The sequence below is a fragment of the Salmo salar genome, chromosome ssa06 (genome assembly GCF_905237065.1).
Source record: "Salmo salar chromosome ssa06, Ssal_v3.1, whole genome shotgun sequence".
In the NCBI taxonomy this organism is placed as follows: Eukaryota; Metazoa; Chordata; class Actinopteri; order Salmoniformes; family Salmonidae; genus Salmo; species Salmo salar.
Window position 1 is genome coordinate 27,462,153 of NC_059447.1, and position 26,151 is coordinate 27,488,303.

Sequence of the window (26,151 nt, forward strand, 5' to 3'; positions counted from 1 at the left end):
GGTTGATACTGGGCTCAGGTACTGTAACACGAGACTGAAGTGAACCATGTGACCATAGGGGCGATGTGAAGAGGGAATTAAAAAAACTGTTTTACATAGTTAAACCTATACAGGTAGTCTACGGTGATATATCAAAATAAACCCATTCAGCCAGTAAAACGGCTTTGCGATCGGATTTAGTTTGCAGATTTTTTTCAGACATTGTTGGGAGAGGTTTAATCATAAACACGTCCTAACATATGATCCAGTTTCGGTTCACCCACTCACTCGATTAGGTGAGGCGGCGGAAGCGAGACGTTGTTTTTTCGCAAGGAGTTGGATTGATCCCAGTTGCCTAAAACGGATATCAACATTATTCGGCGAAAAGGTGTGTATAATGTTCTGTACAGGTCTTTGTATAATAAAATCCTATACTTGTATTATTAGATCGACTAATTTGTTGTGGAGCAGGAGTGCAGTTTCTCTTTACATAAAATGGCTTGGAAGTATTGGAAATGAATTATGGGGCACTATAAATCCTATACTTTACAATACTTTTATAAGGCTTTACTTTTATTTCGATAGGATGCTACTTTCACAAAATTTACTAAGAATATGATTTATGAATTGTCATTTGTTATCTCAATGCCCTCCCTCCCCACCTCCCTGAACAGGTGCAATTGTTCACATATACCACTAGTTTTACTAAGTCAGCCCACCTTAAACCTTTCATTTGGCGTATAGGCCTATATGTCTCAAACAAATGATTCTGAATGTGCCTTGAAGGGACTGAAAACTTCACTCACATTTTTTTGGGGGGGTGGTCATGTTTTGACATGGTGCTGAATGAATTACAATTGTAATTTTGCCTCTAAGGTCAAATGTACATTTTAGTCATTTAGCAGATGCTCTTATCCAGAGCGACTTCCAGGAGCCATTAGGGTTAAGTGCCTTGCTTAAGGGGACAACGTCAGATTTTTTATCTAGTCGGCTCAGGGATTCTAACCAGCGACCTTTCAGTTACTGGCCTAACGCTCTTAACCGCTAGGCTACCTGCAGCCCTATCCATTTCCGGTTGGACAGTTTTTGACAGTCTGAAATGTTTATAATAACTTGATCCATTATGTTCCATTGTATTGTCATGGTATGGGATAATTGTTTCTCCTGGGACTTACAATGATTCTATGCCAAATGAAGTATAGAAAGCTGTTATGATTTCATCTTCTCTTACATTTTATGTCACTTTATTAACCAGACTCAATAACATTGGGGTTTCAATAGAGACTCGGGCTCAGTGTAGCTCCATATGAACTGCTCTTTTTTTCTTTAACACTATCACCTTCATCTCTTTAGAGCGGCCCTGGAGACTGCTTGTGCTGCTGAGCACTACTCCTGATGAAATGGCCCCTTGCTGATGTCCAGGCGTCCTCTTGCTGATGGTCTACTCTCTTTAGAACCCATTGGTTTGAATGGAGATGGCACTGCTCCCAGACATGACGGCCTGGCCTGGTCTCCTGGCTGGGAGTGTCCTACTCCTGGTCTTGGGGAGTAATCCTTCCTGGGTTGTGGGTGAGTCATGCCACTACCTCTACAACCCCCCCCCATCCTTCTTGTGAAATAACCCCATCACCACCACACTGGATTGTCTCTGACCACAGACAAACAATCTACTGTACGACTGCTTGGAACGATATGCACAAAAGCACAAAAGCAGGTTGCACACATTTCTAGGCATTACTCAATAAAAACTAAAGCATGCAGTAACATGCCAACAGGTTGTACAAATATTTCGTAATGCGTGAGAGCTTTGGGTAGGAACCATTGGTATGAAAAGCTCTGGTACACCCACCTTTCTTAATGCGGACATGTGATTTCTCTGATAGACTTATGGTAATACGTAATGCTCGTATTTGTAATGCTTTATTACTTGTTATAAAGTACGTATGAGCCCTTATATGTTATATTTTACACTGCTAGTCGTCAGTGCACTGAACTGTTAGTCAGGATCATTATCAGATGATAGTAAGACGTTATAAGGGGTTTGTATGTGCTTATAGAACGTTTTCACAATGCATTTTAGCTGTATGTTACCCAGCAAGAAACAATAGATAAAGCTGCCCTTAGTTGTTGTTCTGAGTGTTCTTCTGCTTTTCTGGTAATGGGACAACACTGAACAATGGCTGCACTCCAATGCAGACACCTCCAAGCTGTAATGTCAACTGTAGTTAGTTTGCTACAATAAACGTATCTGGCTGTCACTGCTACAGGAGGTTTTTCGGTGTCTCATTTTGAGCAAAAGCTGTGCCCCTCCCCCAAACAACCTACCCTTGTTTTTTGTTATCATGGTGTACTTTTTCCCCTGGGGGAGTTTACTATTTTACTATTTGCACTAGCCAATCATTAACTTAGTTTGACATCCCTAAATGGGCGTTGAAGTTTTCTAAGCAAGACATCTACTGTGAATTAATAGTCAATAATCACTTTGACACCGCACTGACATGGTAACCAAAAAATAAAAGTGCTTTTCCGGATACTTCAACTAGTAAAACTGTTCAGGGGCTGAGCTTCACTGACCACGGGCAAAGGCCGCATTCCAAGTCCTCTCCTCCCCCTCTCCTACATTCAAGTAGTTACTGTGCGGGATGTGACAGAGTAATCACATGGCTTGTCATGGAGAAAGTGCCTGAAAAAAGCACTGGACTTGAGGAACTCAGTGATCCTATTGCATTGCAATAGGCTATTATGTTATCAATCTAAAAATGACATCAACTTCCATCTTTCTGTTTTGTTTCCCCCTCCCCCTAGGCTGTAAATAAATTACTCTTAACTGTATTTCAGTAACTGGATGTGTAAAAAAGTTTGCTTATTTGTTTATTATGATCCCCATTAGCTTTTGCAGAAGCTGCAGCTACTCTTCCTGGGGTCCACAAAAAACACAAAACATGAAAAGTTACAAAACACTGATACAGTCACAAATTAAAAAACAACGATATACAAACAATACAACTAAAAAATAATACAAACAATACTCATATACATGCTTTTACATGTGCATGTTGTTCTGGTATGTGGTCATGTGTGGACATGTAGGTTATTGCCTCAGAGCACCACACGTGTCATTTCTATCACCTGCACTTCGTATACAGTGTGTAATTTTAAAATGACCTGTTTTTCCACATTGTTCAATCCTATTGTGTTATCCTACATTAATCAAAGAGAGGGTGTATTTGTATTCTTGTAGAAAACTTTTACAATGACCTGAGTGGTAATCATTAATGTTTTCTACAGGGGACAACACAACTAATAGATTACCCTCTAACACAACTGCCCCAGTGAGTAAGCTGCTGCTATCTTTATCTCTGTTTTTGTTAGAGGAAATTAAACCAGAAGTATCCAGAGCTTTATTTGTGAGATTGACTACCACCCCTGTGTTGTTCTGCCTCTAGGGACCCAACATTGCAGCTATTGTGGCCCCGACTGTTATACTGGGGCTGCTGGCCATAGCGTCTGCTGTGCTAGTGTGGCTTTTCTGCGTGGTGAGGAAGAAGAGGCAGACGGAGGGGACGTACCAGCCCAGTGCTGAGGAGCAGACGGGGGCCAGCAGTGTTGAGACACCAGACGCACTCAAGCTGCCCAAGGAGGAGAGACTCATCTGAGCCTAGTCTCTCAGAAGTCTCTCAGCACCTGTCCTGTACATCCAAGCAACAGCAAAATCCTGATGACTGTAGAAGCTCCACCTAAAGAGCTGATGATTACCTAGATATTAGAGGGTCATGACACAACGTTGACAGATACAGGATGGGACGAGAGGTACACAGCACCTAGCCCTGGAAGAGGAGGGCCCAGGCACTGTGTACTGTACGTACTGCAAGCACATGGACTAGTGCTAGTACAGAACCCAGACACAGACGTTGGGATAGCTACAGCAAATACCACAGCCCGCAACTAGAACAACTAGATCTAAGGTCCATGAGGCTCTGACTGCTTTCTCTATAGTGTGTTATTTAATAGCACTGGCATATTTGAATGGGATAGACATGTACACAATCATTCAAATGGTCATACTGGAAGAGGAACCAAACCATCACCTGCACTATATGGAAGAGGACCAGTATTCAGTCCCTGCTCATACTCGTCTTTGGTAAATACATTTCAGTCTGAGTATTTCAGTCCTCTGTCGAGGCAATTTGGCCCTCTCAACAGCTACTAAAAGACTGGATACAGTCTAACTGCTATAATTGTAAGCAGACTGTTGTTACCTGTGCTACCTTGATACATGCAAAAAATAATATTGGAATGTAATGTAAATGTTTGTATAAATTCCTTATAGATGACTTAAATGTATAGCGTGCAATAATATTTGTTTAACCACTATTGATTGTCAGAAAAGCATTTAATTGTCTAGATTTTTACACTGATTACTTACCTCAATACATGTCTCACTACTGAATCAGTCCTGTATCCAGCTTTACAGATAATGACACTGTAAGCTAATATTATCTAGAAAACATTTCTCCCAGTGGGATATTCTCTGTTTGCGGATACTGTGTGCAGAACAAATAATTATATCATTATTAATAATATTTAAGCACAAAATGAATGATTGTTTACATTTGAATAATTGTATTGTCGTATTTCAGAATTGTTACATTAATTTAACATTGGCTGAAATGTGATTCATGTGTGTTCTTACCAGTACGCTGTTTGTATGTTGCAAAGCCTATGATGGGATTCAATTCTCATCATGTAGAGTTGTTTCACAATGTCATGACATATTTATCTATTGTAGCCTACATGTTAAATAAATACTAATAGTCATTTTTAGAATTGGCCACCTCAGTAGATTTTCTTTGCATAATCAGTGCTGGACTTTGATCAGATGATGTCAAGACTTGCTTCTGTCTCTCTCTCTTTTGAAAACACAACCAGACTTCTATGAGGAATTAACGAGAGGGGAAAAACAGAAGACAGAGCATCGTATCAGCTGACATCATGTATCAGACATCCCTAAAATGGTGAGTGTGAAGTGTATGAGAAATAACGCACTTGCTCAGCATGCAGACCTTACGAGTCAGCTTTCGGTGAAGCTGTGATTGACAAAATAGCTTCAGTCAGAATTATTAGCCAGCGGCAACTGACTGCAGGAGCTGGGAAGTGATGACTGCTGAAAACAATGCGGCCAAGTCTTTCTGTCTTTAACAGTCACTATACGTCAGTCTCATTTTGCCTGTTGTTACATTCTAGGAATGCATTCCAATGCAGAGTTTATTGCTACTAACTCATTGGCATGAACCCATAGTGGGCAGTGCAGTTTGTCTTCAGCCTATAGTTAATGCTCCCTCACAAACCCAGTTTCCAACTGTGGTTGGCCTTTTCTGGTTTGTAAATCTGCTTTTACCTTTGGCATTTTGGGCTCATGGCTTCAAATTCATATAACTTACAGTATGTGAAAATACTGTAATTGTACATGCTGACTTTAACCTAGTGTGACATTTTAATTTTATGTTGTACAGTAATCAAGTCTATATAAGACCATATAAATTATTTATAACACCCATCATATATAAACAATAAAAACATAAGAGTAAGTACCAATTTAATTTGAACTTTAAAATCACTTGCTTTTAATTCCGCAAAGCAATGATGAGATGAATGTAGGAAAATGGAAACAATTCAGTGGATTTCCAACATACAACAACAAAATAATGTCAAAAGTTTACTACTATCTGGTAAGATCACTGTCTAATGTGGAAAAACATTCAATTAATTTTGGAACATCTGCCTTCTTGAGAGAAAGCAGATGGTAAGGATGAAGGGATGGAGTTGGGGACGGGACGGAGGGGAGTGATAGACTGTTTGGTAGTTGAGTGACTGGATGGTTTAGGCGGCTTCCTCTTCTCCCTCCTCTTCAAACTCGCCCTCCTCAGCGGTGGCATCTTGGTACTGCTGGTACTCAGACACCAGGTCATTCATGTTGCTCTCAGCCTCAGTGAACTCCATCTCATCCATACCCTCTCCGGTGTACCAGTGAAGGAAGGCCTTACGGCGGAACATGGCAGTGAACTGCTCAGAGATACGCTTGAACAGCTCCTGGATGGCTGTGCTGTTGCCGATGAAGGTGGCAGCCATCTTGAGGCCGCGGGGTGGGATGTCGCAGACAGCGGTCTTCACGTTGTTGGGGATCCATTCCACAAAGTAGCTGCTGTTCTTGTTCTGGACGTTGAGCATCTGCTCGTCCACCTCCTTCATGGACATGCGGCCACGGAAGATGGCAGCCACGGTGAGGTAACGGCCGTGACGAGGGTCACAGGCCGCCATCATGTTCTTGGAGTCGAACATCTGCTGGGTGAGCTCAGGAACGGACAGGGCGCGGTACTGCTGGCTCCCCCTGCTGGTGAGGGGGGCGAAGCCGGGCATGAAGAAGTGCAGGCGGGGGAAGGGCACCATGTTGACAGCCAGTTTGCGGAGGTCGGCGTTGAGCTGGCCAGGGAAACGAAGGCAGGTGGTCACTCCACTCATGGTGGCTGACACCAGGTGGTTGAGGTCTCCATAGGTGGGTGTGGTGAGCTTGAGAGTGCGGAAGCAGATGTCGTAGAGGGCTTCGTTGTCGATGCAGAAGGTCTCATCTGTGTTCTCCACCAGCTGATGCACAGAGAGGGTGGCATTGTAGGGCTCCACCACTGTGTCGGACACTTTAGGAGAGGGCACCACGCTGAAGGTGTTCATGATTCGGTCAGGGTACTCCTCGCGGATCTTGCTGATGAGCAGGGTGCCCATGCCAGAGCCAGTACCCCCACCCAGGGAGTGGGTGAGCTGGAAGCCCTGGAGGCAGTCACAGCTCTCTGCCTCCTTCCTCACTACATCCATGACAGAGTCTACCAGCTCTGCTCCCTCTGTGTAGTGGCCCTTGGCCCAGTTGTTTCCAGCTCCACTCTGGCCTGCAGACAAGAGTGTCATAAACCACTACTTCACTGACGGGACAAGATTACATTAGTAGTCTACCACCAAATCTTATATTTTCACTGACTACCAAACCAACCACTCACCGAAGACAAAGTTGTCTGGCCTGAAGATCTGTCCGAAGGGGCCAGACCTGACAGAGTCCATGGTGCCCGGCTCCAGATCCACCAGGATGGCACGGGGGACATACTTCCCACCTAGAAACGAAAATAAATATTGTCCGTACGGAACCAATTATTACTGTGCATATTTGCACTGTATTTGTGATAATAGGGTACCTCTGAATGCCAGTATTTTTTAAAATTGTTAATACATGAGTCTATTTAATCAATTGTGCATGTTTCTGTTTGTTTCAATAATTGGAGACATTATGTGGTTCATGTATTCAGTGCTATATAATGTGCATACTGTACCTGAGGCCTCATTGTAGTACACATTGATCCTGTCTAGCTGCAGGTCGCTGTCTCCATGGTAGGTGCCAGTCGGGTCGATGCCATGCTCATCACTGATCACCTCCCAGAACTGAGACAGTGAGCGAAAGAGAGAGAATGAGAGCGAGCGAGGGAGGGTACAGGGGGATGAGATGCACGTCAATAGCAATACACAGAAGCATCCATTTAAAACTCAAGTTAGAATATAAAATATAAATAAATAGATATAATACAATGTCTTTTCTGTTGCATGGACATTTACCTTTTTGTGAGAAACACAAATAGCATGATTTGCATTAAATATTCCCTTTACATAAATATGTAAGCCTCTAAATTATTTAAATTAAGCATTAAAATTCCATTTAGATCTAAAAATGTATCAGGTTAAATATGTTGTGTCATAAAAGAGAGGAGAGGAAGGTATTCTAGTACCGTTATCTCTCCTTTCCACCGCACGTCCATTTAGGGACCCCAAATAACCATTGGGAATGAGTCAGCAGCAACAATAACAAATCTGCCCATTTCATATGCAACAGTGATATAAACTGATATTAATCGGATATAGCTATTGTTTAGCCTATTTCTCTTATACACATATTTATTTTGTGCACGGAATGACCATGCATTTTTCATGCATCTTATATCATAGCCAATCGATAATGCACACAGTTCTGCACCAGCTTTCTCTACAAGTCTTATGGGTGGATTATCAGCGGCCTTTCTTCATTTTGCTACGCAGAGGTAAAAAAAAAAGAAGAGGCTTATCTAGCTCGTCTGCAATCATTCACATGAAGAAATCTATTTTGTTGGTAAAATACAAAGGAGTCAACAATGATACCTTGGCTCCGATCTGGTTACCGCACTGGCCGGCTTGCAGATGCACTATTTCGCGCATTATGGATGGATGGACGGGCGTTGGCAGTGAGGAAACCGCAGTCGAGATTTGGTCCGGAGGACGCTTCTTATCTTCTTCCCCAGCTGACTGTCTGATGGGCCCGCCTCTCCTTCAACTAATGGGCCGAATCGGTGGGCGTCATCCCCATGGTTACCAAAGACTGGAGGAGAGGAGGGATCCTGAGCTCGTGGAGAGAGCGGATAGGATGCTGTTATTTGGAAGTCTTCATCAATGAGTGTTCCAGTGATGCGCAGTCACCCGACCCTACTGACTTAGTGGTGTAGTGATAGCTGCAGATATCCTACAGTAAAACAGACTCTCGTAAGTGAGCTGAAGGTATCATTGTCATCAACCCACTAATGATGTTCACGAGAGATTTTCCCCAGTAACACAAAGTGGTCACAATCACGAGTGGTGAAGCACAAGATACAAACCACACACTGTGGACTGACGATATATTGGCACCAAGCAAAAAAATACATATTTCAAATACCATACTGTAGATTGAGGCGGATGGTAGTAGGCTATTATGAAATCAATATTCTGAAACCGACTGTGGTCAAGAGAAACACCCTGCAAGTGTGATCAAACAGGTAGTCCCTCCTGTGAAGCCCCCTCCCATTATGTAAATCCAACCATTTTTTACAGGCTTCACAGGAAAAAAACTTGGTTTGGCATTGATGTTGTGTACACTGTAAAGGTGTTGCTGTAACATTAACAGTAATTTACAGGCAGCTAGTGGTAAGGACGTTAATGTATTTTATATTGCAGTAGAACTACTGTAATTTAAATACAGTGTCAAAATAACTACTGTGTAATGACACATGGTACAATACCATAGAATTTAGTGTATTTTACTGTAAAAAAGTAAATGCTACTGTAATCATAATTAATGAATGACATTCATTGAGGGGAGATTGGGTTTGTATTTCACATTATTTTACTGTAATTACATGGTATTGGTGCAAGCAGGTTGGCTGCTAGGTAATACCTCTCTTTCGTATCATCTGAGATCCCCAAAGATTGGAAAGCTGCCGCGGTCATCCCCCTCTTCAAAGGGGTGACACTCTAGACCCAAACTGCTACAGACCTATATCTATCCTACCCTGCCTTTCTAAGGTCTTCGAAAGCCAAGTTAACAGATCACCGGCCATTTTGAATCCCACCGTACCTTCTCTGCTATCCAATCTGGTTTCCGAACTGGTCATGGGTGCACCTCAGGCACGCTCAAGGTCCTAAATGATATCATAACCGCCATCGACAAAAGACAATACTGTGCAGCCATATTCATCGACCTGGCCAAGGCCTTCGACTCTGTCAATTATCGCATTCTTATTGGCAGACTCAACAGCCTTGGTTTCTCAAATGACTGCCTTGCCTGGTTCACCAACTACTTCTCAGACAGAGTTCAGTGTGTCAAATCGGAGGGCCTGTTGTCCAGACCAGTCTCTATGGGGGTGCCACAGGGTTCAATTCTCGGGCCGACTCTTTTTTCTGTATACATCAATGATGTCGCTCTTGCGGCTGGTGATTCTTTGATCCACCTCTACGCAGACGACACCATTCTGTATACTTCTGGCCCTTCTTTAGACACTGTGTTTACTAACCTCCAGACGAGCTTCAATGCAATACAACTCTCCTTCCGTGGTCTCCAACTGCTCTTAAATGCAAGTAAAACTAAATGCATGCTCTTCAACCGATCGCTGCCGCACCTGCCCGCCCACCTAGCATCACTACTCTGGACGGTTCTGACTTAGAATATGTGGACAACTACAAATACCTAGGTGTCTGGTTAGACTGTAAACTCTCCTTCCAGACTCATATTAAGCATCTCCAATCCAAAATAAATCTAGAATCGGCTTCCTATTTCACAACAAAGCATCCTTCACTCATGCTGCCAAACATACCCTCGTAAAACTGACTATCCTACCGACCCTTGACTTTGGCGATGTCATTTACAAAATAGCCTCCAACACTCTACTCAGCAAATTGGATGCAGTCTATCACAGTGCCATCTGTTTCGTCACCAAAGCCCCATATACTACTCACCACTGCGACCTGTATGCTCCCGTTGGCTGGCCCTCCCTTCATATTCGTCGCCAAACCCACTGGCTCCAGGTCATCTATAAGTCTTTGCTAGGTAAAGCCCCACCTTATCTCAGCTCACTGGTCACCATAGTAGCACCCACCTGTAGCACGGACTCCAGCAGGTATATTTTAATGGTCACCCCCACACATATCTCCCTCACCAACTTTAAGCACCAGCTGTCAGAGCAGCTTACAGATCATTGCACCTATACATTGCACCTACATCATCCCCATATTGTTATTTTTTTTGCTCCTTTGCACCCCAGTATTTCTACTTGTACATTCATCTTCTGCACATCTATCAATCCAGTGTTTATTTGGTATATTGTAATTATTTCACCACTACGGCCAATTTATTGCCTTACCTCCCTCATCTTACCTCATTTGCACACACTGTATATAGACTTTTTCTATTGTGTTATTGACTGTACGTTTGTTTATTACGTGTGTAACTCTGTGTTGTTGTTTGTGTCGCACTGCATTGATTTATCTTGGCCAGGTCGAAGTTGTAAATGAGAACTTGTTCTCAAGTGGCCTACCTGGTTAAATAAAGGTGAAATAAATATTTAAAAATGACATTACAACATATCAATGAATATTTGGTGTTTTGTATCACTTGCACTTCTAGAGGCCTTAACAAAGGCTTCCAAACAGGCAGCGACTACAGGGCAAAGCAGGCCAAAGGGACATGGCAAAATGCTCAAACATTAAAGGTTGAAGACTTGCTACGACTCTTATCTGTCGCCCTATATATTTTAAATTGAAGGGGCACGGTAACCACATAGGAGTTAGATTGGTACAGCAAACTCTTGAACGTGCCGTCCTTGGCCAGCTCTCCTGCTATCTCTCTCAGAATGACCTTCTTCATCCAAATCAGTCAGGTTTCAAGACTGGTCATTCAACTGAGACTGCTCTTCTCTGTGTCACGGAGGCTCTCCGCACTGCTAAAGATAACTCTCTCTCCTCTGCTCTCATCCTTCTAGACCTATCTGCTGCCTTTGATACTGTGAACCATCAGATCCTCCTCTCCAAGTTGGGTATCTCCGGCGCGGCTCACTCTTGGATTGCGTCCTACCTGACAGGTCGCTCCTACCAGGTGGCGTGGCGAGAATCCATCTCCGCACCACGTGCTCTCACCACTGGTGTCCCCCAGGGCTCAGTTCTAGGCCCTCTCCTATTCTCGCTATTCACCAAGTCACTTGGCTCTGTCATATCCTCACATGGTCTCTCCTATCATTGCTACGCAGACGACACACAATAAATCTTCTCCTTTCCCCCCTTCTGATAACCAGGTGGCGTATCGCATCTCTGCATGTCTGGCAGACATATCAGTGTGGATGACGGATCACCACCTCAAGCTGAACCTCGGCAAGACGGAGCTGCTCTTCCTCCTGGGGAAGGACTGCCCTTTCCATGATCTCGCCATCACGGTGGACAACTCCATTGTGTCCTCCTCCCAGAGTGCTAAGAGCCTCGGCGTGACCCTGGACAACACCCTGTCGTTCTCCGCTAACATCAAGGTGGTGACCCGATCCTGTAGGTTCATGCTATACAACATTCGCAGAGTACAACCCTGCCTTACACAGGAAGCGGCGCAGGTCCTAATCCAGGCACTTGTCATCTCCCACCTGGATTACTGCAACTCCCTGTTGGCGGGGCTCCCTGCCTGTGCCATTAAACCCCTACAACTCATCCAGAACGCCGCAGCCCGTCTGGTGTTCAACCTTCCCAAGTTCTCTCACGTCACCCCGCTCCTCCGCACACTCCACTGGCTTCCAGTTGAAGCTCGCATCTGCTACAAGACCATGGTGCTTGCCTACGGAGCTGTGAGGGGAATGGCACCTCCGTACATTCAGGCTCTGATCAGTCCCTTCACCCAAAGAAGGGCACTGCGTTCATCCACCTCTGGCCTGCTGGCCCCCCTACCTCTGCGGAAGCACAGTTCCCGCTCAGCCCAGTCAAAACTGTTCGCGGCTCTGGCACCCCAATGGTGGAACAAGCTCCCTCACGACGCCAGGACAGCGGAGTCAATCACCACCTTCCATAGACACCTGAAACCCCACCTCTTTAAGGAATACCTGGGATAGGATAAAGTAATCCTTCTAACCCCCCCCCCAAAATAAGATATAGATGTACTATTGTAAAGTGGTTGTTCCACTCGATATCATAAGGTGAATGCACCAATTTGTAAGTCGCTCTGGATAAGAGCATCTGCTAAATGACGTAAATGTAAAAAATTCTCACTAACAGGTGAAAAGAATATAGTCCCTTACAAGGCATGCCTCAAAATATATTAAATGAGCCATAAACAAAGTGTTTGGCGCCCAAAAAATACAGTACGGTACTGTATTTTGTGGTGCAGTACGGTAGCATTTGAAATACAAAAATTCTTTCCCACTGCACCATAATTTACCTACCATGGTCCAAAGTATTCTATCTGACATGCTGGTTGTATGTCAGTACCACTTACTGACTTAAAACCAGCGTGTCAGATGATGGACTGATAGTGTTTTTACAGAAAGAAAATTCTCAGGTATTGAAAGGGTTTTTTAAGTAAAGCAACACACCTAGCATTGGAACACATCGTTCATTTATTCACATAATTCAATTTAGACATCTAGTAATCGAGTTACAGCTTGCTGCTTTCATAAGAAACCTCATGTTAGAATACCCTCCGACTTCTAGGATGAGCACTGAAAACCTTACAGGATACTAATTAGACTGAAGGGAAGAGATGCTTGAGCACATTAATTTAATTATCACAAATCTGAGTTTCCTTTTCATTAACATTAACTTAAATCAATCAAGTTGTGCTTTGGGGACAGGACGGAGGGGAGTGATAGACTGTTTGGTAGTTGAGTGACTGGGTGGTTTAGGCGGCTTCCTCTTCTCCCTCCTCTTCAAACTCGCCCTCCTCAGCGGTGGCATCTTGGTACTGCTGGTACTCAGACACCAGGTCATTCATGTTGCTCTCAGCCTCAGTGAACTCCATCTCATCCATACCCTCTCCGGTGTACCAGTGAAGGAAGGCCTTACGGCGGAACATGGCAGTGAACTGCTCAGAGATACGCTTGAACAGCTCCTGGATGGCTGTGCTGTTACCGATGAAGGTGGCAGACATCTTGAGGCCGCGGGGTGGGATGTCGCAGACAGCGGTCTTCACGTTGTTGGGGATCCATTCCACAAAGTAGCTGCTGTTCTTGTTCTGGACGTTGAGCATCTGCTCGTCCACCTCCTTCATGGACATGCGGCCACGGAAGATGGCAGCCACGGTGAGGTAACGGCCGTGACGAGGGTCACAGGCCGCCATCATGTTCTTGGAGTCGAACATCTGCTGGGTGAGCTCAGGAACGGACAGGGCGCGGTACTGCTGGCTCCCCCTGCTGGTGAGGGGGGCGAAGCCGGGCATGAAGAAGTGCAGGCGGGGGAAGGGCACCATGTTGACAGCCAGTTTGCGGAGGTCGGCGTTGAGCTGGCCAGGGAAACGAAGGCAGGTGGTCACTCCACTCATGGTGGCTGACACCAGGTGGTTGAGGTCTCCATAGGTGGGTGTGGTGAGCTTGAGAGTGCGGAAGCAGATGTCGTAGAGGGCTTCGTTGTCGATGCAGAAGGTCTCATCTGTGTTCTCCACCAGCTGATGCACAGAGAGGGTGGCATTGTAGGGCTCCACCACTGTGTCGGACACTTTAGGAGAGGGCACCACGCTGAAGGTGTTCATGATTCGGTCAGGGTACTCCTCGCGGATCTTACTGATGAGCAGGGTGCCCATGCCAGAGCCAGTACCCCCACCCAGGGAGTGGGTGAGCTGGAAGCCCTGGAGGCAGTCACAGCTCTCTGCCTCCTTCCTCACTACATCCATGACAGAGTCTACCAGCTCTGCTCCCTCTGTGTAGTGGCCCTTGGCCCAGTTGTTTCCAGCTCCACTCTGGCCTGCAGACAGAAGTGTCATAACCCATTATTTCCTGGCCAAGATATTATAAGTACCTACCACCAAATCTCATATCTGCACTGAACACACCAACCACTCACCGAAGACAAAGTTGTCTGGCCTGAAGATCTGTCCGAAGGGGCCAGACCTGACAGAGTCCATGGTGCCCGGCTCCAGATCCACCAGAATGGCACGGGGGACATACTTCCCACCTGAAAAATCAAAGCAAATTGTATTTGTCACATACACATGGTTAGCAGATGTTAATGCGAGTGTAGCAAAATGCTTGTGCTTCTAGTTCTGACCATGCAGTAATATCTAACAAGTAATCTAACAATTTCACAACAACTACCTTATACACACAAGTGTAAAGGAATGAATAAGAACATGTACATAAAATAAGAATAGGGAAATGTTGGGCATACTGAAACTATTGTTACTGTACATGTTTTATGTATGTATTATTTGTTTGTGTAAGTGTAATCAGTTAATTATTCCTAATTAAAACAGCAGTTTATTTAATTGCGCATGTTTCAATAATTGGAGACATTATGTGGTTCATGTATGCAGTGCTATATAATGTGCATACTGTACCTGAGGCCTCATTGTAGTACACATTGATCCTGTCTAGCTGCAGGTCGCTGTCTCCATGGTAGGTGCCAGTCGGGTCGATGCCATGCTCATCACTGATCACCTCCCAGAACTGAGACAGTGAGAGAAAGAGAGACAATGAGAGCGAGCGAGGGTACAGGGGGATGAGATGCACGTCAATAGCAATACACAGAAGCATCCATTTAAAACTCAAGTTAGAATATAAATAAATAGATAATGCAATGTGTATTTTCTGTTGCATGGACATTTACCTTTTCAAGAGCAACACAAATAGCATGAATTGCATTAAATATTCCCTTTATATAATTATGTTATCGTCTAAATGCTTCAAATGAAGCATTAAAATGCCATTTAGACCGAAATATTAATCAGGTTGAATATGTAATGTCATAAGAGGGAGGACGGAGGTATTCTAGTAGGCTACCATATCTTTCCCTTCAACGCCCATATTTACAAGGACCCCAAATAACCATTGGGAATGAATCAGCGGAAATTTAAAAAAAATAATCTAACACATCAGGACCTGTCATATCGTATGCAACAGCGATTAAAATGTAGTTTATCTTGTGCACGGAATGATCATGCATTTTTCGTCCATGGTAGCCTATAGGCCTATTATAGCCTATCGAGGATGCAGTCTTATGGGTGGATTACAAGCGGCCATTCTTAATTTAGCTACGCACTACGCAGAGAGAACGAGAGGTTTATCTAGGTCGCATGCAATCCCCAAATTAAGCAATCTATTTTATTGATATAGAAACAAGAGAAGAGTAATACCTTAGCTCCAATCTGGTTTCCGCACTGTCCGGCTTGCAGATGCACTATTTCGCGCATTTTGGATGGAAGGAAGGGCGTTAGCTGTGAGGATTCGACGGTGGAACGAGAAGGTACTGGGCTTGGAGGACTCTCTTTGTCTTCTTAACCAGCTGACTGAATCATGGACCCGCCTCTCCTGCTACTACTGGGCCGAATCGGTGGTGCAACCTGACGTCATCCCCATGGTAACGACAGACCGGAGGAAAAAGGGGGATACATCATCCTAGGCTCGTGGAGAGAGCGGATAGGATGCTGTGATTTGGATCTCGCCATTTTATTTTATTTTATTTTATTTAACCTTTATTTAACTAGGCAAGTCAGTTAAGAACAAATTGTTATTTACAATGACGGTCTACCAAAATGCGAAAGGCCTCCTGCGAGGACGGGGCCTGGGATAAAAAAATAAAATAATAATAATAGTAATAATAATAAATCATAATAATAAATACAATATAAATACAGGGCAAAACACACATCACAACAAGAGAGACAACACAATACTACATAAAGTGAGACCTAAGACAACAACATAGCAAGGCAGCAACGCATGACAAAACAGCATGGTAGCACATAACATAACAACAACATGGTACAAACATTATTGGGCACAGACAACAGCACAAAGGTCAAGAAGGTAGAGACAACAATACATCACACAAAGCAGCCACAACTGTCAGTAAGAGTGTCCATGATTGAGTCTTTGAATGAAGAGGTTGTTCCAGAGATGAATGAGTGTTCCAGAGATGCGCAGTTACACGACTATAGTCACTGAGTGGTGTAGTGATAGCTGTATGCATCCTACAATAAAATCTCTTGTGAGTAGCCTGAAATTATCATTGTCATCAAGCCACTAATTAATGTTCATAGATTTTCCCCAATAATATAAAGTGGTCACAATCACATGTAGTGATACACAAGCTACAAACCACATACTGTGGACTGATGTTGAGAGTTTCAATTTCCTTGGTCTCCACATCACCAACGAACTATCATGGTCCAAACATACCAAGACAGTCGTGAAGAGGGCACGACAAAACCTTTTCCCCCTCAGGAGACTGAAAAGATTTGGCACGGGTCCCCAGATCTTCAAAAGGTTCTATAGCTGCACCATCGAGAGCATCCTGACCGGTTGCATCACCGCCCGGTATGTCAACTGCTCGGCATCTGACCTTAAGGCGCTACAGAGGGTAGTGCGAACGGCCCAGTACATCACTGGGGCCAAACTACCTTTCCTCTGACACTGGGCCGTGTCAGAGGAAAGCCCATAAAATTGTCAGAGACTCCAGTCACCCAAGTTATAGACTGTTTTCTCTTATACCGCACAGTAAGTGGTCTCTTATACCGCACAGCAAGTGGTCATTTTATTTATGATGATTTTACCAATAATTTTTTTATTATTTTGGTTGATCATATTTTCATCCTGCTTCATGAGATACATCTTGGCAGTCGTCTTTCCCTTTTCAGTCTTTTAAAGGGTTTTAAAGTTATTGATTGTGTATCTCTATCTACAACCTTTAACAATGTTGCTATTCAAAACATGTAACAGGTTCTAGGCTAAACCAGTCTGCAGCTATTCCACATGTGACCAATAGGGCTCGACTTCCTGTTTCACGTTGCTGTCTGTCATGCAGTACTGTGTGTCTCTGGAGTCACACACAAACACAACTCAACAGACAGGAAAACAGCCTGCACTTTTAAGGTCTGGCATTAGAACAAGAACAATGGAAGAATAGGCACTTTGAGTATCTGTTTTGAAAATTCAAAGGGAGGTCATTTCTGAAAGAAAAAGTAAATAATCTCCACATTTATATGCTTGACATGGAAACGTAAGCATTGTTTAAGCCAGAGGATATCTTCTTCACAGACTCCCGGTACCTGATCAGGTCATCCAGTGTGTGTCTCCCAGAGGAGGATCTCTCCTGTCCTGTGTGCTGTGACATCTTCAGGGACCCTGTCTTCCTACCATGTAGCCACAGCTACTGGAACACCTCAGACCTCAGACAGTGTCCTGTCTGCAGGAGAAGAGCTTCCAAGAACACTCCTCCCTCCAACCTGGCTCTGAAGAACCTCTTGTGAAGCTTTGCAACAGGGCAGGATTCAGAGCTCAGCGGAGGGGAACAGTGTACTTTGTAGTCTACATGGAGAGAGACTCAGATTCTTCTGTCTGGTGGACAAGCAGCCTGTCTGTGTAGTGTGCCAAGCCTCGAAAATACACAAGAACCATGACTGCGTACCCACAGAGAAGCCAGCACAGGATTGCAAGGTGAGTGACTGAATAATAATTGAAATGACTCTAGTATGTATATGCATGAAATAACTTGGCAACGTCTGTTTTCATAGTTAACGTTGCCATTTCCTCATGTAAGGGGCCTGTGGCCCCTGGCGGTAGAATGCTGTTAATCAGGTCTATCCTGACAGTATATGCGAGTGTACAGTATTAGCAGAGAAATTCCAAAGGGTGTAAAGTATTATATCTGCATTCCTATGGGATAATATCTGATCTGCTGGTTGTACGTCAATGAGTGGTGTTGATGGACATAGTGTGTTTGCAGAGTAAAACATCTTTAAACATTGTACATTATCTCTGGTATTGAAAGGGTTATTTTAATCAAGCGACACACCTGGCATTGAACCTATTGTTAATTTATTTCACATAATTAAATCTAGACGTCTAATCGAGTTACAGCTTGCTGCTTTCATAAGAAACCTCATGTTAGAATACCCTCTTACTTGCAGGTTGAGCTCAACATAGCACTGAAAACCTTACAGCATACTCTGGACTCCCTCATTAGACTGAAGGGAACCTCTGAAGAGATGCTCGAGCCCATTAAGGTAATCTCCACAGATGTCATCAGATGTCATCCTTTTCATTAAAATGAACTCAAATCCATCAAGTTGTGCTCTAACTGCCCCTCAGAATCAGGCCCTGGAGACTGTTTTGTGGAACTCCACCAGTTCCTGTATGATGAAGAGGCAGCGAGGCTAGCTGCTCTGAAGGAGGAGGAAGAGGAGAAGAAAGGGGTGATGAAGAGTATGGTGACAAAGGCTGCAGCAGGGATGCTATACCTCAAAGAGACTACAACAGTCATAACACAGGAGATGACAGATGCTGAAGACATGACATTGCTCCAGGTTTGTACTGGCACAATTTACACATTACACACAAATTAAATAAAGCCAGAATAATCATTTTTGAGGAGAGGATGGGATTTATTTGTTTATTCAGACACAATATTACACTTTCTTTGTTTTTCAGAACTTTAAAGCCACTATAGAGAGGTATGTTGATATCCCCCACCTCTGTCTATCATTCTATTTTTTCCTCTCTCTCTCTGCTTTGGAATACTGAACAGGACAATTGTATTATTTTGTCATTTCAGAGCCCAGTGCACAGGGCAGGGTCCAGAGAGGATTTCAGGGGCGCTGATTGATGTGGCCAAGCACCTCTGTAACCTCAAGTACAGAGTCTGGAAGAAAATGCTTCTGCATGTTGAATACAGTAAGTCAATTTCAATGGTTAACAGAGATGAGGAGATAAGGAAGTTAACTCCCACAGCATTTTAACCTGGTGAAGAGAAGCTAAAACAGTGGTGAGTGACCCAAACCCTTTTCCTGTCTCTAACCCAGTCTCGGCCCATCTCCCCCTCTTCAGCTCCTGTGACCTTGGACCCAAACACAGCCCACCCCTGCCTCTTCCTGTCATATCCCTTCAGTACACCAGCCAGCCCCACCGTCTCCCTGACAACCCTGAGCGCTTCCACATGAGTGCAGAGGTCCTGGGCATGACCAGGCTTAGCTCAGGAAGCCACTGCTGAGTAGTGGATACAGGATGTAACAACGACTGGATTCTGGGCGTGGCCTGTACGTCTGTCACCAGGAATATGGAGGTCCAGGCCTGGCCGGAGAACGGGTTTTGGACCATGTGTCTGTGAGACAGGGAGTACAGAGCGATGACCTCACCCCCAACAGCAGCGGTGACAGTCACAGAGAAACTCAATAGGGTCAGAGTGCAGCTGGACTGGGTCAAGGGCCAAGTGTCTTTCTTTGACCCTGCTGATGACGATACACCCCTTTACTCTTTCTCACACAAGTTCAGAGAAAGTGTTTCCGTATTTTTATACGCAAAGCAAACACCCTCTGAGAATCGTACCTGAGGACGCGTGTTACAGTGCAACATAGTGGGGCAGGACATCCTTGTACAGTTCCCAACTGATCATTTTTTTACAATAAATGAATTTCTGTCAACCTAGAAATAGTTTGGCTTTTATTTACAGGGTAGTGTATGTCAACTACGTAATTGATACTCCATTCATACAAGCACAAGTTTACAGAAATAATGTTTCATCTACTGCAGGTGACCCTTCTTACAAGTATCTGTTCTGGTTAAGAAGAATTTCAATAAGGGAACATGTTTACAATTTGTACAATTATATAAATCATAAAAATGTGTTGTGCAGAACTTGATACAAATTGTAGATCAGAGACAACCAAAAAGCAATGAACCATTGAAAGTGTCAGATTTGTTTTTTGTAAATACAGTTACCGTCGCCGAGAACACTAAATCTACTTACGGTTTCCCCAGCCTAGATAAAACAAATACATTTTCTTTCCATAGTTGAGTGAAATGAACTTATTCACTTTTAACCAGTTATAACATGTTAACTGCTATAACATAGAACCATTATTAGAAAATGAATAGCTCTAGCCACGCATTGTACACTTTGTGTTCATAATCTTTTGCATCCTGGAGTAGGTTCTTGATGGGGTGGTGATTGTAGATGGTTCCGACTGATACTTCTCTTCAGAGATGATAGGGAAGGATGGACCCGTCCATTTTAAAACAGCAGGGGGTCAAAATTCAGAACGGTCTATGGTAAGATCATTTAATATTCCATTTGAAAATGTTAAAGCTGGGTGTCTCTGTATGAAGGCACTCAGGGTTGTGGAATAGTCCATTTTTCAGGGGGTTGTGGATGAGTCCATGTTAAATATGGGGGTGTCAGAAGGGTCTCTGTAGGAAGGCAATGGGCGGGGAGCCCACACTGCTGGGGCTGTGGAGGTGTGACTCATACGAGCCAGGGGTCATACCCATCACCCCCTTTGTCTCCGGCGTCTCCCCTCGCAGGAAGTCATCCTCATCTGCATCCGAGCACTGAGACAGAGAGAAAACAGCCAATCAAACCACAAAAACAACCAATAGGGAGACACACAGCATCCAATCATGTGTGTGCCTGAGAGAATACAAGAGTGTCTGTGTTTTACCTGTCTGACTCTCTTGGTGGTGAAGGTGTCCACCTCAGTGTCTGCTGGCTCCTCCCACACCTGGTGGAGGGGCTCGATGAGTTTACTTGACCTGGAGAGGAGAAAAACATGATCAGAAATGGAAAATGAACTCTTTTCTTAGAGTTCAGGTCGTACTACTGCCATTTCCAACCAATTTCTCCTGTTTTGTACCTACTGATAAGTGGTCCCTGAGAAGGGTTCATGGGTTACCTCTTGAGCACGTAGGGGTCAAAGGGGAAGAAACTGTCCAGGGGGTTGGTGTTGGTGGACACACAGTCGCCCCCCACGGAGCTGCGGACCACGGGGAGAACATGGCGGTTGTTCCTCTCGATGATGGTGTAGCAGAACACCAACTGGTACTTTCTGTGGGTGGATGGATGGATACACATCTGGGTCAAACAACCACTACACATTTTTAGAAGCAGACAGACAGAAATGAACAGTGCTGTAGCAGAGCGTAATTGATGTGTGACTGGCTAAAAGGGTGGTTGGTTGGTGTACCACTGTACCTGGTGATGGCAGCAAACATGTTGGTGACGGCAGGCAGGCAGACCTTCAGAGGGTTGAGCTGACACATCACTATCCTCTCTAGGTTCAGACCCTGCAGGTACGCCAGCCCTGGGGGGGAAACAGACATACAGTTATATAATACTGGACACTGGTAGAGCATATATATATATATATATATCTCAACTGATATAATTTTTGTTTTTGGGGGATTGTATCTGTGTAAGTATGTGTTTTACACGCATGTGTAATCCCCTACCTTTCTTCATGTCACCCTCCAGGATGCTCCTGTGTCTGAAGATTAGTGTGTAGAAGACAGCCTGGCAAGCGTTGTAGAAGGGCCCGTGTAGCGTGATGTCACAGTAGGCCCGGGAGCCAGAGTCCTGGCTGTCCATGTATAGGTGGAGCCAGGGGACCAGCAGGTCCAGACACGCACGCACCGTACTGCAGGACGGAGAACACAGTCAGAGAATCTTAGTTAGGGAGTTAGGAGGAACCAGAGAGTATGCTGCGTAGAACCAACCACACCCCAACATGGTCTAAGGAGCCCTTTCTGAACATATTTAGGAGGACAGAGGGTGTGACTCACGCGACGGGCAGGAAGTTGGCACGGGCCAGGAAGCTACCCATGTAGCCAGCGGCAGATTGGCGCAGTACTGCCGGGTGAGACGGGCTCTGCAGTAACCTCCACAGGTGTTCCAGAAACGCCTCTGCCAGAGCCTGAGAGAGGGGTCAAACACACAGCCAATCAATCCAGTTACCCACTCAACCGTTCTATAAAATGCCACTACTATAAAGTCGTACGGATGCACACCGTTGCGAGTACTGACCAGTCTGAAGCTGCAGAGGTAGAAGAGGGCGTATTGGACGTGACAGGAGGCGTGTGTAGGTAGGATAAGTTTATCAAACACACACACCAGGTCCTTGTATAGATCCTTAGTCTGCTCCACATCCAGACAACCTGCAAGAGAGAGAGTAGAGGAGGGGGAGAGATGGAGGGGTGGAAGGGGAGAGAGAAAGGGAGCAGAGTAAGCACTGTCTTGTCATATGTCTAGTGAGTGTGTGAAGACCCTGTGCCCACCGTTGACGTGGCACATGTCCTTGATGAAGGCCAGCAGCACAACCATGAGTGTCCAGTCTCTCAGCGACAGGGTGGACCATCACATTGGTCCCTGCTGGACTGGACTTCACTGAACACACATCCTCATCCTGTGTGATAGAGAGAGATGAGGGAAACGTCACACCACATCAGTCGCAAAATGGAGAACTATCACACCAGTGACTGCTGTATGTAAACCCTAGCAGATCTAGTCAGTCACCATGTCAAAGAGGCCCTCCTCCCCCTGCTCTCCTTTCATCTCCTGCTGCACAGCGTTCTCCTCCACCTCCTCTATCTCTCCCCGAGAAGCACTCACCTGGAACACAACACAGTGTTAGCACACCAAAAAACACCTATTTCTCAGTGAAGAACTGGAAAGCCAACACACACACACGCACACACACAGGAGCAACTGTGGCTTAAACACACAAACACTTACGTCCAGTTTGAGCATCCTACTGATGATGAGTTCCAGGACGTCTCGTCGTAGAGAGGGGATGTACACCGCCACCCGCAGAAGGTTATGGACATAACACTCCTGGGGAGAGAGAAAGACAACCATACTGTACAACAATCTGACAATTAAAACAACAAATATGAGGCTACCAACCGTAGCCACTACTTACCAGGGTTCTGGAAGATTTCTGCACAAAAGGAACGTTTTCAGTCAGAATGGGCATCAGGAAACGGCTGGTGCTGAAATGAGAAGGACGAAGAACAAAAAGTTTGTTACCAGTTTGCATTGGGGGCCAACAATTCCCAAGGTCAGACCTGGGTCTGAAAATGATCCAGCAACATGTTGTAGGATTGTCTTATGGCTACTTACGATGGGACATATCTGGCAATCAGCTGCAGGGCCTGATGACACTGGTCAAAATGTATTGGAAGGTCTTCAAAAATCAAGAAAGAAGAGAAAGGGTTAAAATTGTGCATAAATTGAAAAAGTATTCCAACTAACATCCAACGTTGAACAAGTTGGATCTGAACTGGCTGTCATTATACCCTTTATATTGGAATGGAACATTGATTCTGTAACGTTTGAAGTAAAAACAAATTGTAACATTGAAGTAAAACTAAGATTTATGAAGAGGTCTGTCAGCCTGACAAAAATCAGTAACCATAAGGGGTGGGACTCCTGCAGTGAAAGTCCCCAGTGCTAGAGTCTCCGTGCATTATCTTATCTACACCTCACCTCCCCTCTTATCATCCTCACTCTTCAAGGACTTTAGAAGTGTGCCTAGTTTCCCTAAAAGGACGAGTAGAGCAGCCTTTTACCAACTGTAGTCTCAGGTCACTATGAATTTACTGCAGTGTGTATTTCAATGAAACATCTTGGTTTTCCATTGTAAACAGTAACGAAACAATAACACCTACTTTCATCGTCATCATCCGAGTCGGAGATATCCACTCCTCCCTCACAAATCTTCACTCTCTCTGGAAAGGAAGGAAAAACAATACGTCTTCAAAGTAGCCATATTGAGTTATCAGAATGTCCACGCAGACAGACAGGAACTCACTGGGTGTGAAGTTGGAGACCACCATCTTGAGGCAGGCCCGGAGGTAGACAGTCTGAGCAGATACCAGGTTACTGAGGAAGGCCAGATACTCCTCCACTACGGCAGGGCTTCGACCCAGCCACGGCAGCCTCTGGTACACAGAGACAAGGGGTAGATACAGCATTAGAAAACTGTTCCTGGCCTGGGCAGTACTGTCCATCTCTTGATTCAAGTGTTCCATCCTCACCAGAACCACATAGATCAGCTGCTCATGGTCTTTGCTGAGTTGTGTCACACAATTCCGGAACTCCTGCAGCCAGTTGATGATTTGGGCATCCTGTCAAAAAAGGAAGACATTCTATTATCATTAAGACCTCTGGAAACTTTCTTGTTACACAGTACATGTTGCATAACTGCTAATCGTGCTCATTTACCTTGATATCTGGATCTGCCAGCTGATGTTTCAACAACTCATAGTCACTGGTGTCTCCCTTGAAAAACAACCAACCAGCAGCAAATACTGTCATATTCATACCAGGTTATAACTACATTCCAGAGTGAATCATATAAGTGTTTAAGGCATCCATGTTTGGTGTCACTGGATTGGAAACCTCACCTGTTTGAATTTCGCTAACGTGGCAACAACATTGCCCCCAAACCGCACCGTCTTCAAGGGGGGAGTGTTCATGAAATCTCTCCCCTCAATCTCCAAGCTTTACACACACGCGCTGGGGAGGGAATGATGGCGACAATAGCACGCGAGTAAATTGACTAAATTGACTAAGATACAGAGTGGTAAGCAAGTATTGTGAAACATAAAGCATAACAACACAATACAGTTAGAACAGCTTGCTATAAATGTGCTGGTTACCATTAGTTTGATGGTAATGCGTTTACAGAAACGTATTTGAAAGGCTTCAGTCTTACCAATCAAATGAAATAGTGTTCAGATAGCTACAATTCTATTTGCAACGCAAAATGCTGTTTCGATCGTGATACAATGAAACGTGCCTTCTTCATGCCGCTAACTTCACAACAGGAAGAGAAAATGGTGACCGATTTTATTTACGGAAATGAATGGTAGATTCTTCTTCCTGTACTAGCGCCGTGGTCTTCTATGGTGCATTACTGCTACCTACCGTGGAGGAGCATAGGCATATTTGATAGAACAGTTCCATCAGAACATGTCACCTTTGCCATTGCTGCCTATCTGGATTGAGCGTTATCATTCCGACTCTAATACTGCACTCTAAATGTATGGTGAGGGATTATAACATTGGACACTGCATTTGGGTTCCCGAGTGGCGCAGCTGTCTAAGGCGTCACTACAGTCCCTGGTTCGAATCCAGGCTGAATCACATCCAGCCGTGATTGGGAGTCCCATATGGCGGCGCACAATTGGCCCAGCGTAGTCTGGGGTAGGCCGTCATTGTACATAAGAATTTGTTCTTAACTGACTTGCCTAGTTACATAAAATTGCAGGGAATGTTTTTTAAATGAGTAGTGCAATAATTGACAGAGCTGACCTCAATTCAAGACGTGGTGAAATCATGAACATTCATGATGTACTTGTCCTGCTCTGAGTGTGTCTCTTCCAACAGTTCATCCAGCAGGCTCCCCACATGGCGCATGGGTTCAACTCGGGCATGTAGCCTGGACTCATAGACTAGACATAACATAGTAAACGTAAATTCGGACCTATCAAAGTATAATTATATGTTATATTTGGTGTGGTTACATAAGACAGATGGTTATTATTATGGTTATGAAATTAGGGTGTTGGTCGGGGTGGATGGGTAGGTATATGTACCCGATGTGAAATGGCTAGTTAGTTAGCGGTGGTGCGCGCTAATAGCGTTTCAATCGGGTGACGTCACTCGCTCTGAGACCTGAAGTAGTTGTTCCCCTTGCTCTGCAAGGGCCGTGGCTTTTATGGCGCGATGTGTGCAGAGGGTCCCTGGTTCAAGCCCAGGTTGGGGCGAGGAGAGGGACGGAAGCTATACTGTTACACATATAATCCCACATATATAGTCCCACTGTAGCTCAGTTGGTAGAGC

At 44.6% G+C, this 26,151-nt stretch overlaps 4 protein-coding genes across 6 annotated transcripts; 1 reads left to right on the forward strand and 3 right to left on the reverse strand.

Annotated features, from left to right (window-relative positions):
* Positions 1 to 19,962, forward strand: LOC106606513 (protein crumbs homolog 3). Of its 3 annotated transcripts, XR_006770188.1 has the most exons (9): positions 1 to 367; positions 1,333 to 1,548; positions 3,426 to 4,994; positions 17,574 to 17,972; positions 18,446 to 18,541; positions 18,627 to 18,841; positions 18,966 to 18,988; positions 19,090 to 19,208; positions 19,362 to 19,962. XR_006770188.1 is itself a non-coding variant. In XM_045720105.1 (6 exons), exons 3-6 carry the CDS (start codon positions 18,734 to 18,736, stop codon positions 19,472 to 19,474), a joined length of 363 nt encoding a protein of 120 aa, XP_045576061.1. In that variant the 5' UTR covers positions 17,332 to 17,972; positions 18,446 to 18,541; positions 18,627 to 18,733; the 3' UTR covers positions 19,475 to 19,962. The 3 variants fall into 3 exon arrangements, 2 of the variants coding, with proteins under 2 accessions (XP_014058248.1, XP_045576061.1); XM_045720105.1 differs by lacking the exons at positions 1 to 367; positions 1,333 to 1,548; positions 3,426 to 4,994 and having other exon boundaries at positions 17,332 to 17,972; XM_014202773.2 differs by lacking the exons at positions 17,574 to 17,972; positions 18,446 to 18,541; positions 18,627 to 18,841; ... (1 more) ...; positions 19,090 to 19,208; positions 19,362 to 19,962 and adding an exon at positions 3,268 to 3,311 and having other exon boundaries at positions 11 to 367; positions 3,426 to 4,803.
* LOC123743418 (tubulin beta-4B chain) lies at positions 5,575 to 8,479 on the reverse strand. The gene is made up of 4 exons (XM_045720103.1): positions 8,209 to 8,479; positions 7,353 to 7,461; positions 7,026 to 7,136; positions 5,575 to 6,917 (listed from the first exon to the last, which is right to left on the reverse strand). The coding sequence occupies exons 1-4, from the start codon at positions 8,263 to 8,265 to the stop codon at positions 5,860 to 5,862; spliced, it is 1,335 nt and encodes a 444-aa protein (XP_045576059.1). The 5' UTR covers positions 8,266 to 8,479; the 3' UTR covers positions 5,575 to 5,859.
* LOC106601613 (tubulin beta-4B chain) lies at positions 12,922 to 15,882 on the reverse strand. The gene is made up of 4 exons (XM_014193953.2): positions 15,671 to 15,882; positions 14,876 to 14,984; positions 14,383 to 14,493; positions 12,922 to 14,283 (listed from the first exon to the last, which is right to left on the reverse strand). Exons 1-4 carry the CDS (start codon positions 15,725 to 15,727, stop codon positions 13,226 to 13,228), a joined length of 1,335 nt encoding a protein of 444 aa, XP_014049428.1. The 5' UTR covers positions 15,728 to 15,882; the 3' UTR covers positions 12,922 to 13,225.
* On the reverse strand, positions 19,957 to 25,172 carry LOC106606836 (RNA polymerase I-specific transcription initiation factor RRN3). The gene is given in 18 exon segments (XM_014203210.2): positions 19,957 to 20,861; positions 20,972 to 21,062; positions 21,203 to 21,355; positions 21,502 to 21,610; positions 21,759 to 21,943; positions 22,089 to 22,219; positions 22,330 to 22,460; positions 22,581 to 22,630; positions 22,632 to 22,708; positions 22,819 to 22,914; positions 23,038 to 23,136; positions 23,225 to 23,294; positions 23,425 to 23,488; positions 23,973 to 24,032; positions 24,116 to 24,245; positions 24,342 to 24,431; positions 24,529 to 24,585; positions 24,711 to 25,172. Coding segments are annotated over 18 exon segments (1,818 nt in total). The 5' UTR covers positions 24,783 to 25,172; the 3' UTR covers positions 19,957 to 20,708.
* Positions 25,173 to 26,151: the final 979 nt, after the last annotated feature.

Bases quoted from the DNA above. Each gene is read 5' to 3' on its own strand.
- LOC123743418 (XM_045720103.1), bottom strand. From the start codon at position 8,265: ATGCGCGAAATAGTGCATCTGCAAGCCGGCCAGTGCGGTAACCAGATC. The intron at 7,462-8,208 runs GTATCATTGTTG...TCACTGTCTCAG, and splicing joins GTAACCAGATCGGAGCCAAG to TTCTGGGAGGTGATCAGTGA. The intron at 7,137-7,352 runs GTACAGTATGCA...TTTCGTTTCTAG, and splicing joins GTACTACAATGAGGCCTCAG to GTGGGAAGTATGTCCCCCGT.
- LOC106601613 (XM_014193953.2), bottom strand. From the start codon at position 15,727: ATGCGCGAAATAGTGCATCTGCAAGCCGGACAGTGCGGAAACCAGATT. The intron at 14,494-14,875 runs GTACAGTATGCA...TTGATTTTTCAG, and splicing joins GTACTACAATGAGGCCTCAG to GTGGGAAGTATGTCCCCCGT. The intron at 14,284-14,382 runs GTGAGTGGTTGG...TTCTGTCTGCAG, and splicing joins GCCAGACAACTTTGTCTTCG to GCCAGAGTGGAGCTGGAAAC.
- LOC106606513 (XM_045720105.1), top strand. From the start codon at position 18,734: ATGAAGAGTATGGTGACAAAGGCTGCAGCAGGGATGCTATACCTCAAA. The intron at 18,989-19,089 runs GTATGTTGATAT...TTGTCATTTCAG, and splicing joins TTTAAAGCCACTATAGAGAG to AGCCCAGTGCACAGGGCAGG. The intron at 19,209-19,361 runs GTAAGTCAATTT...CCCCCTCTTCAG, and splicing joins GCTTCTGCATGTTGAATACA to CTCCTGTGACCTTGGACCCA.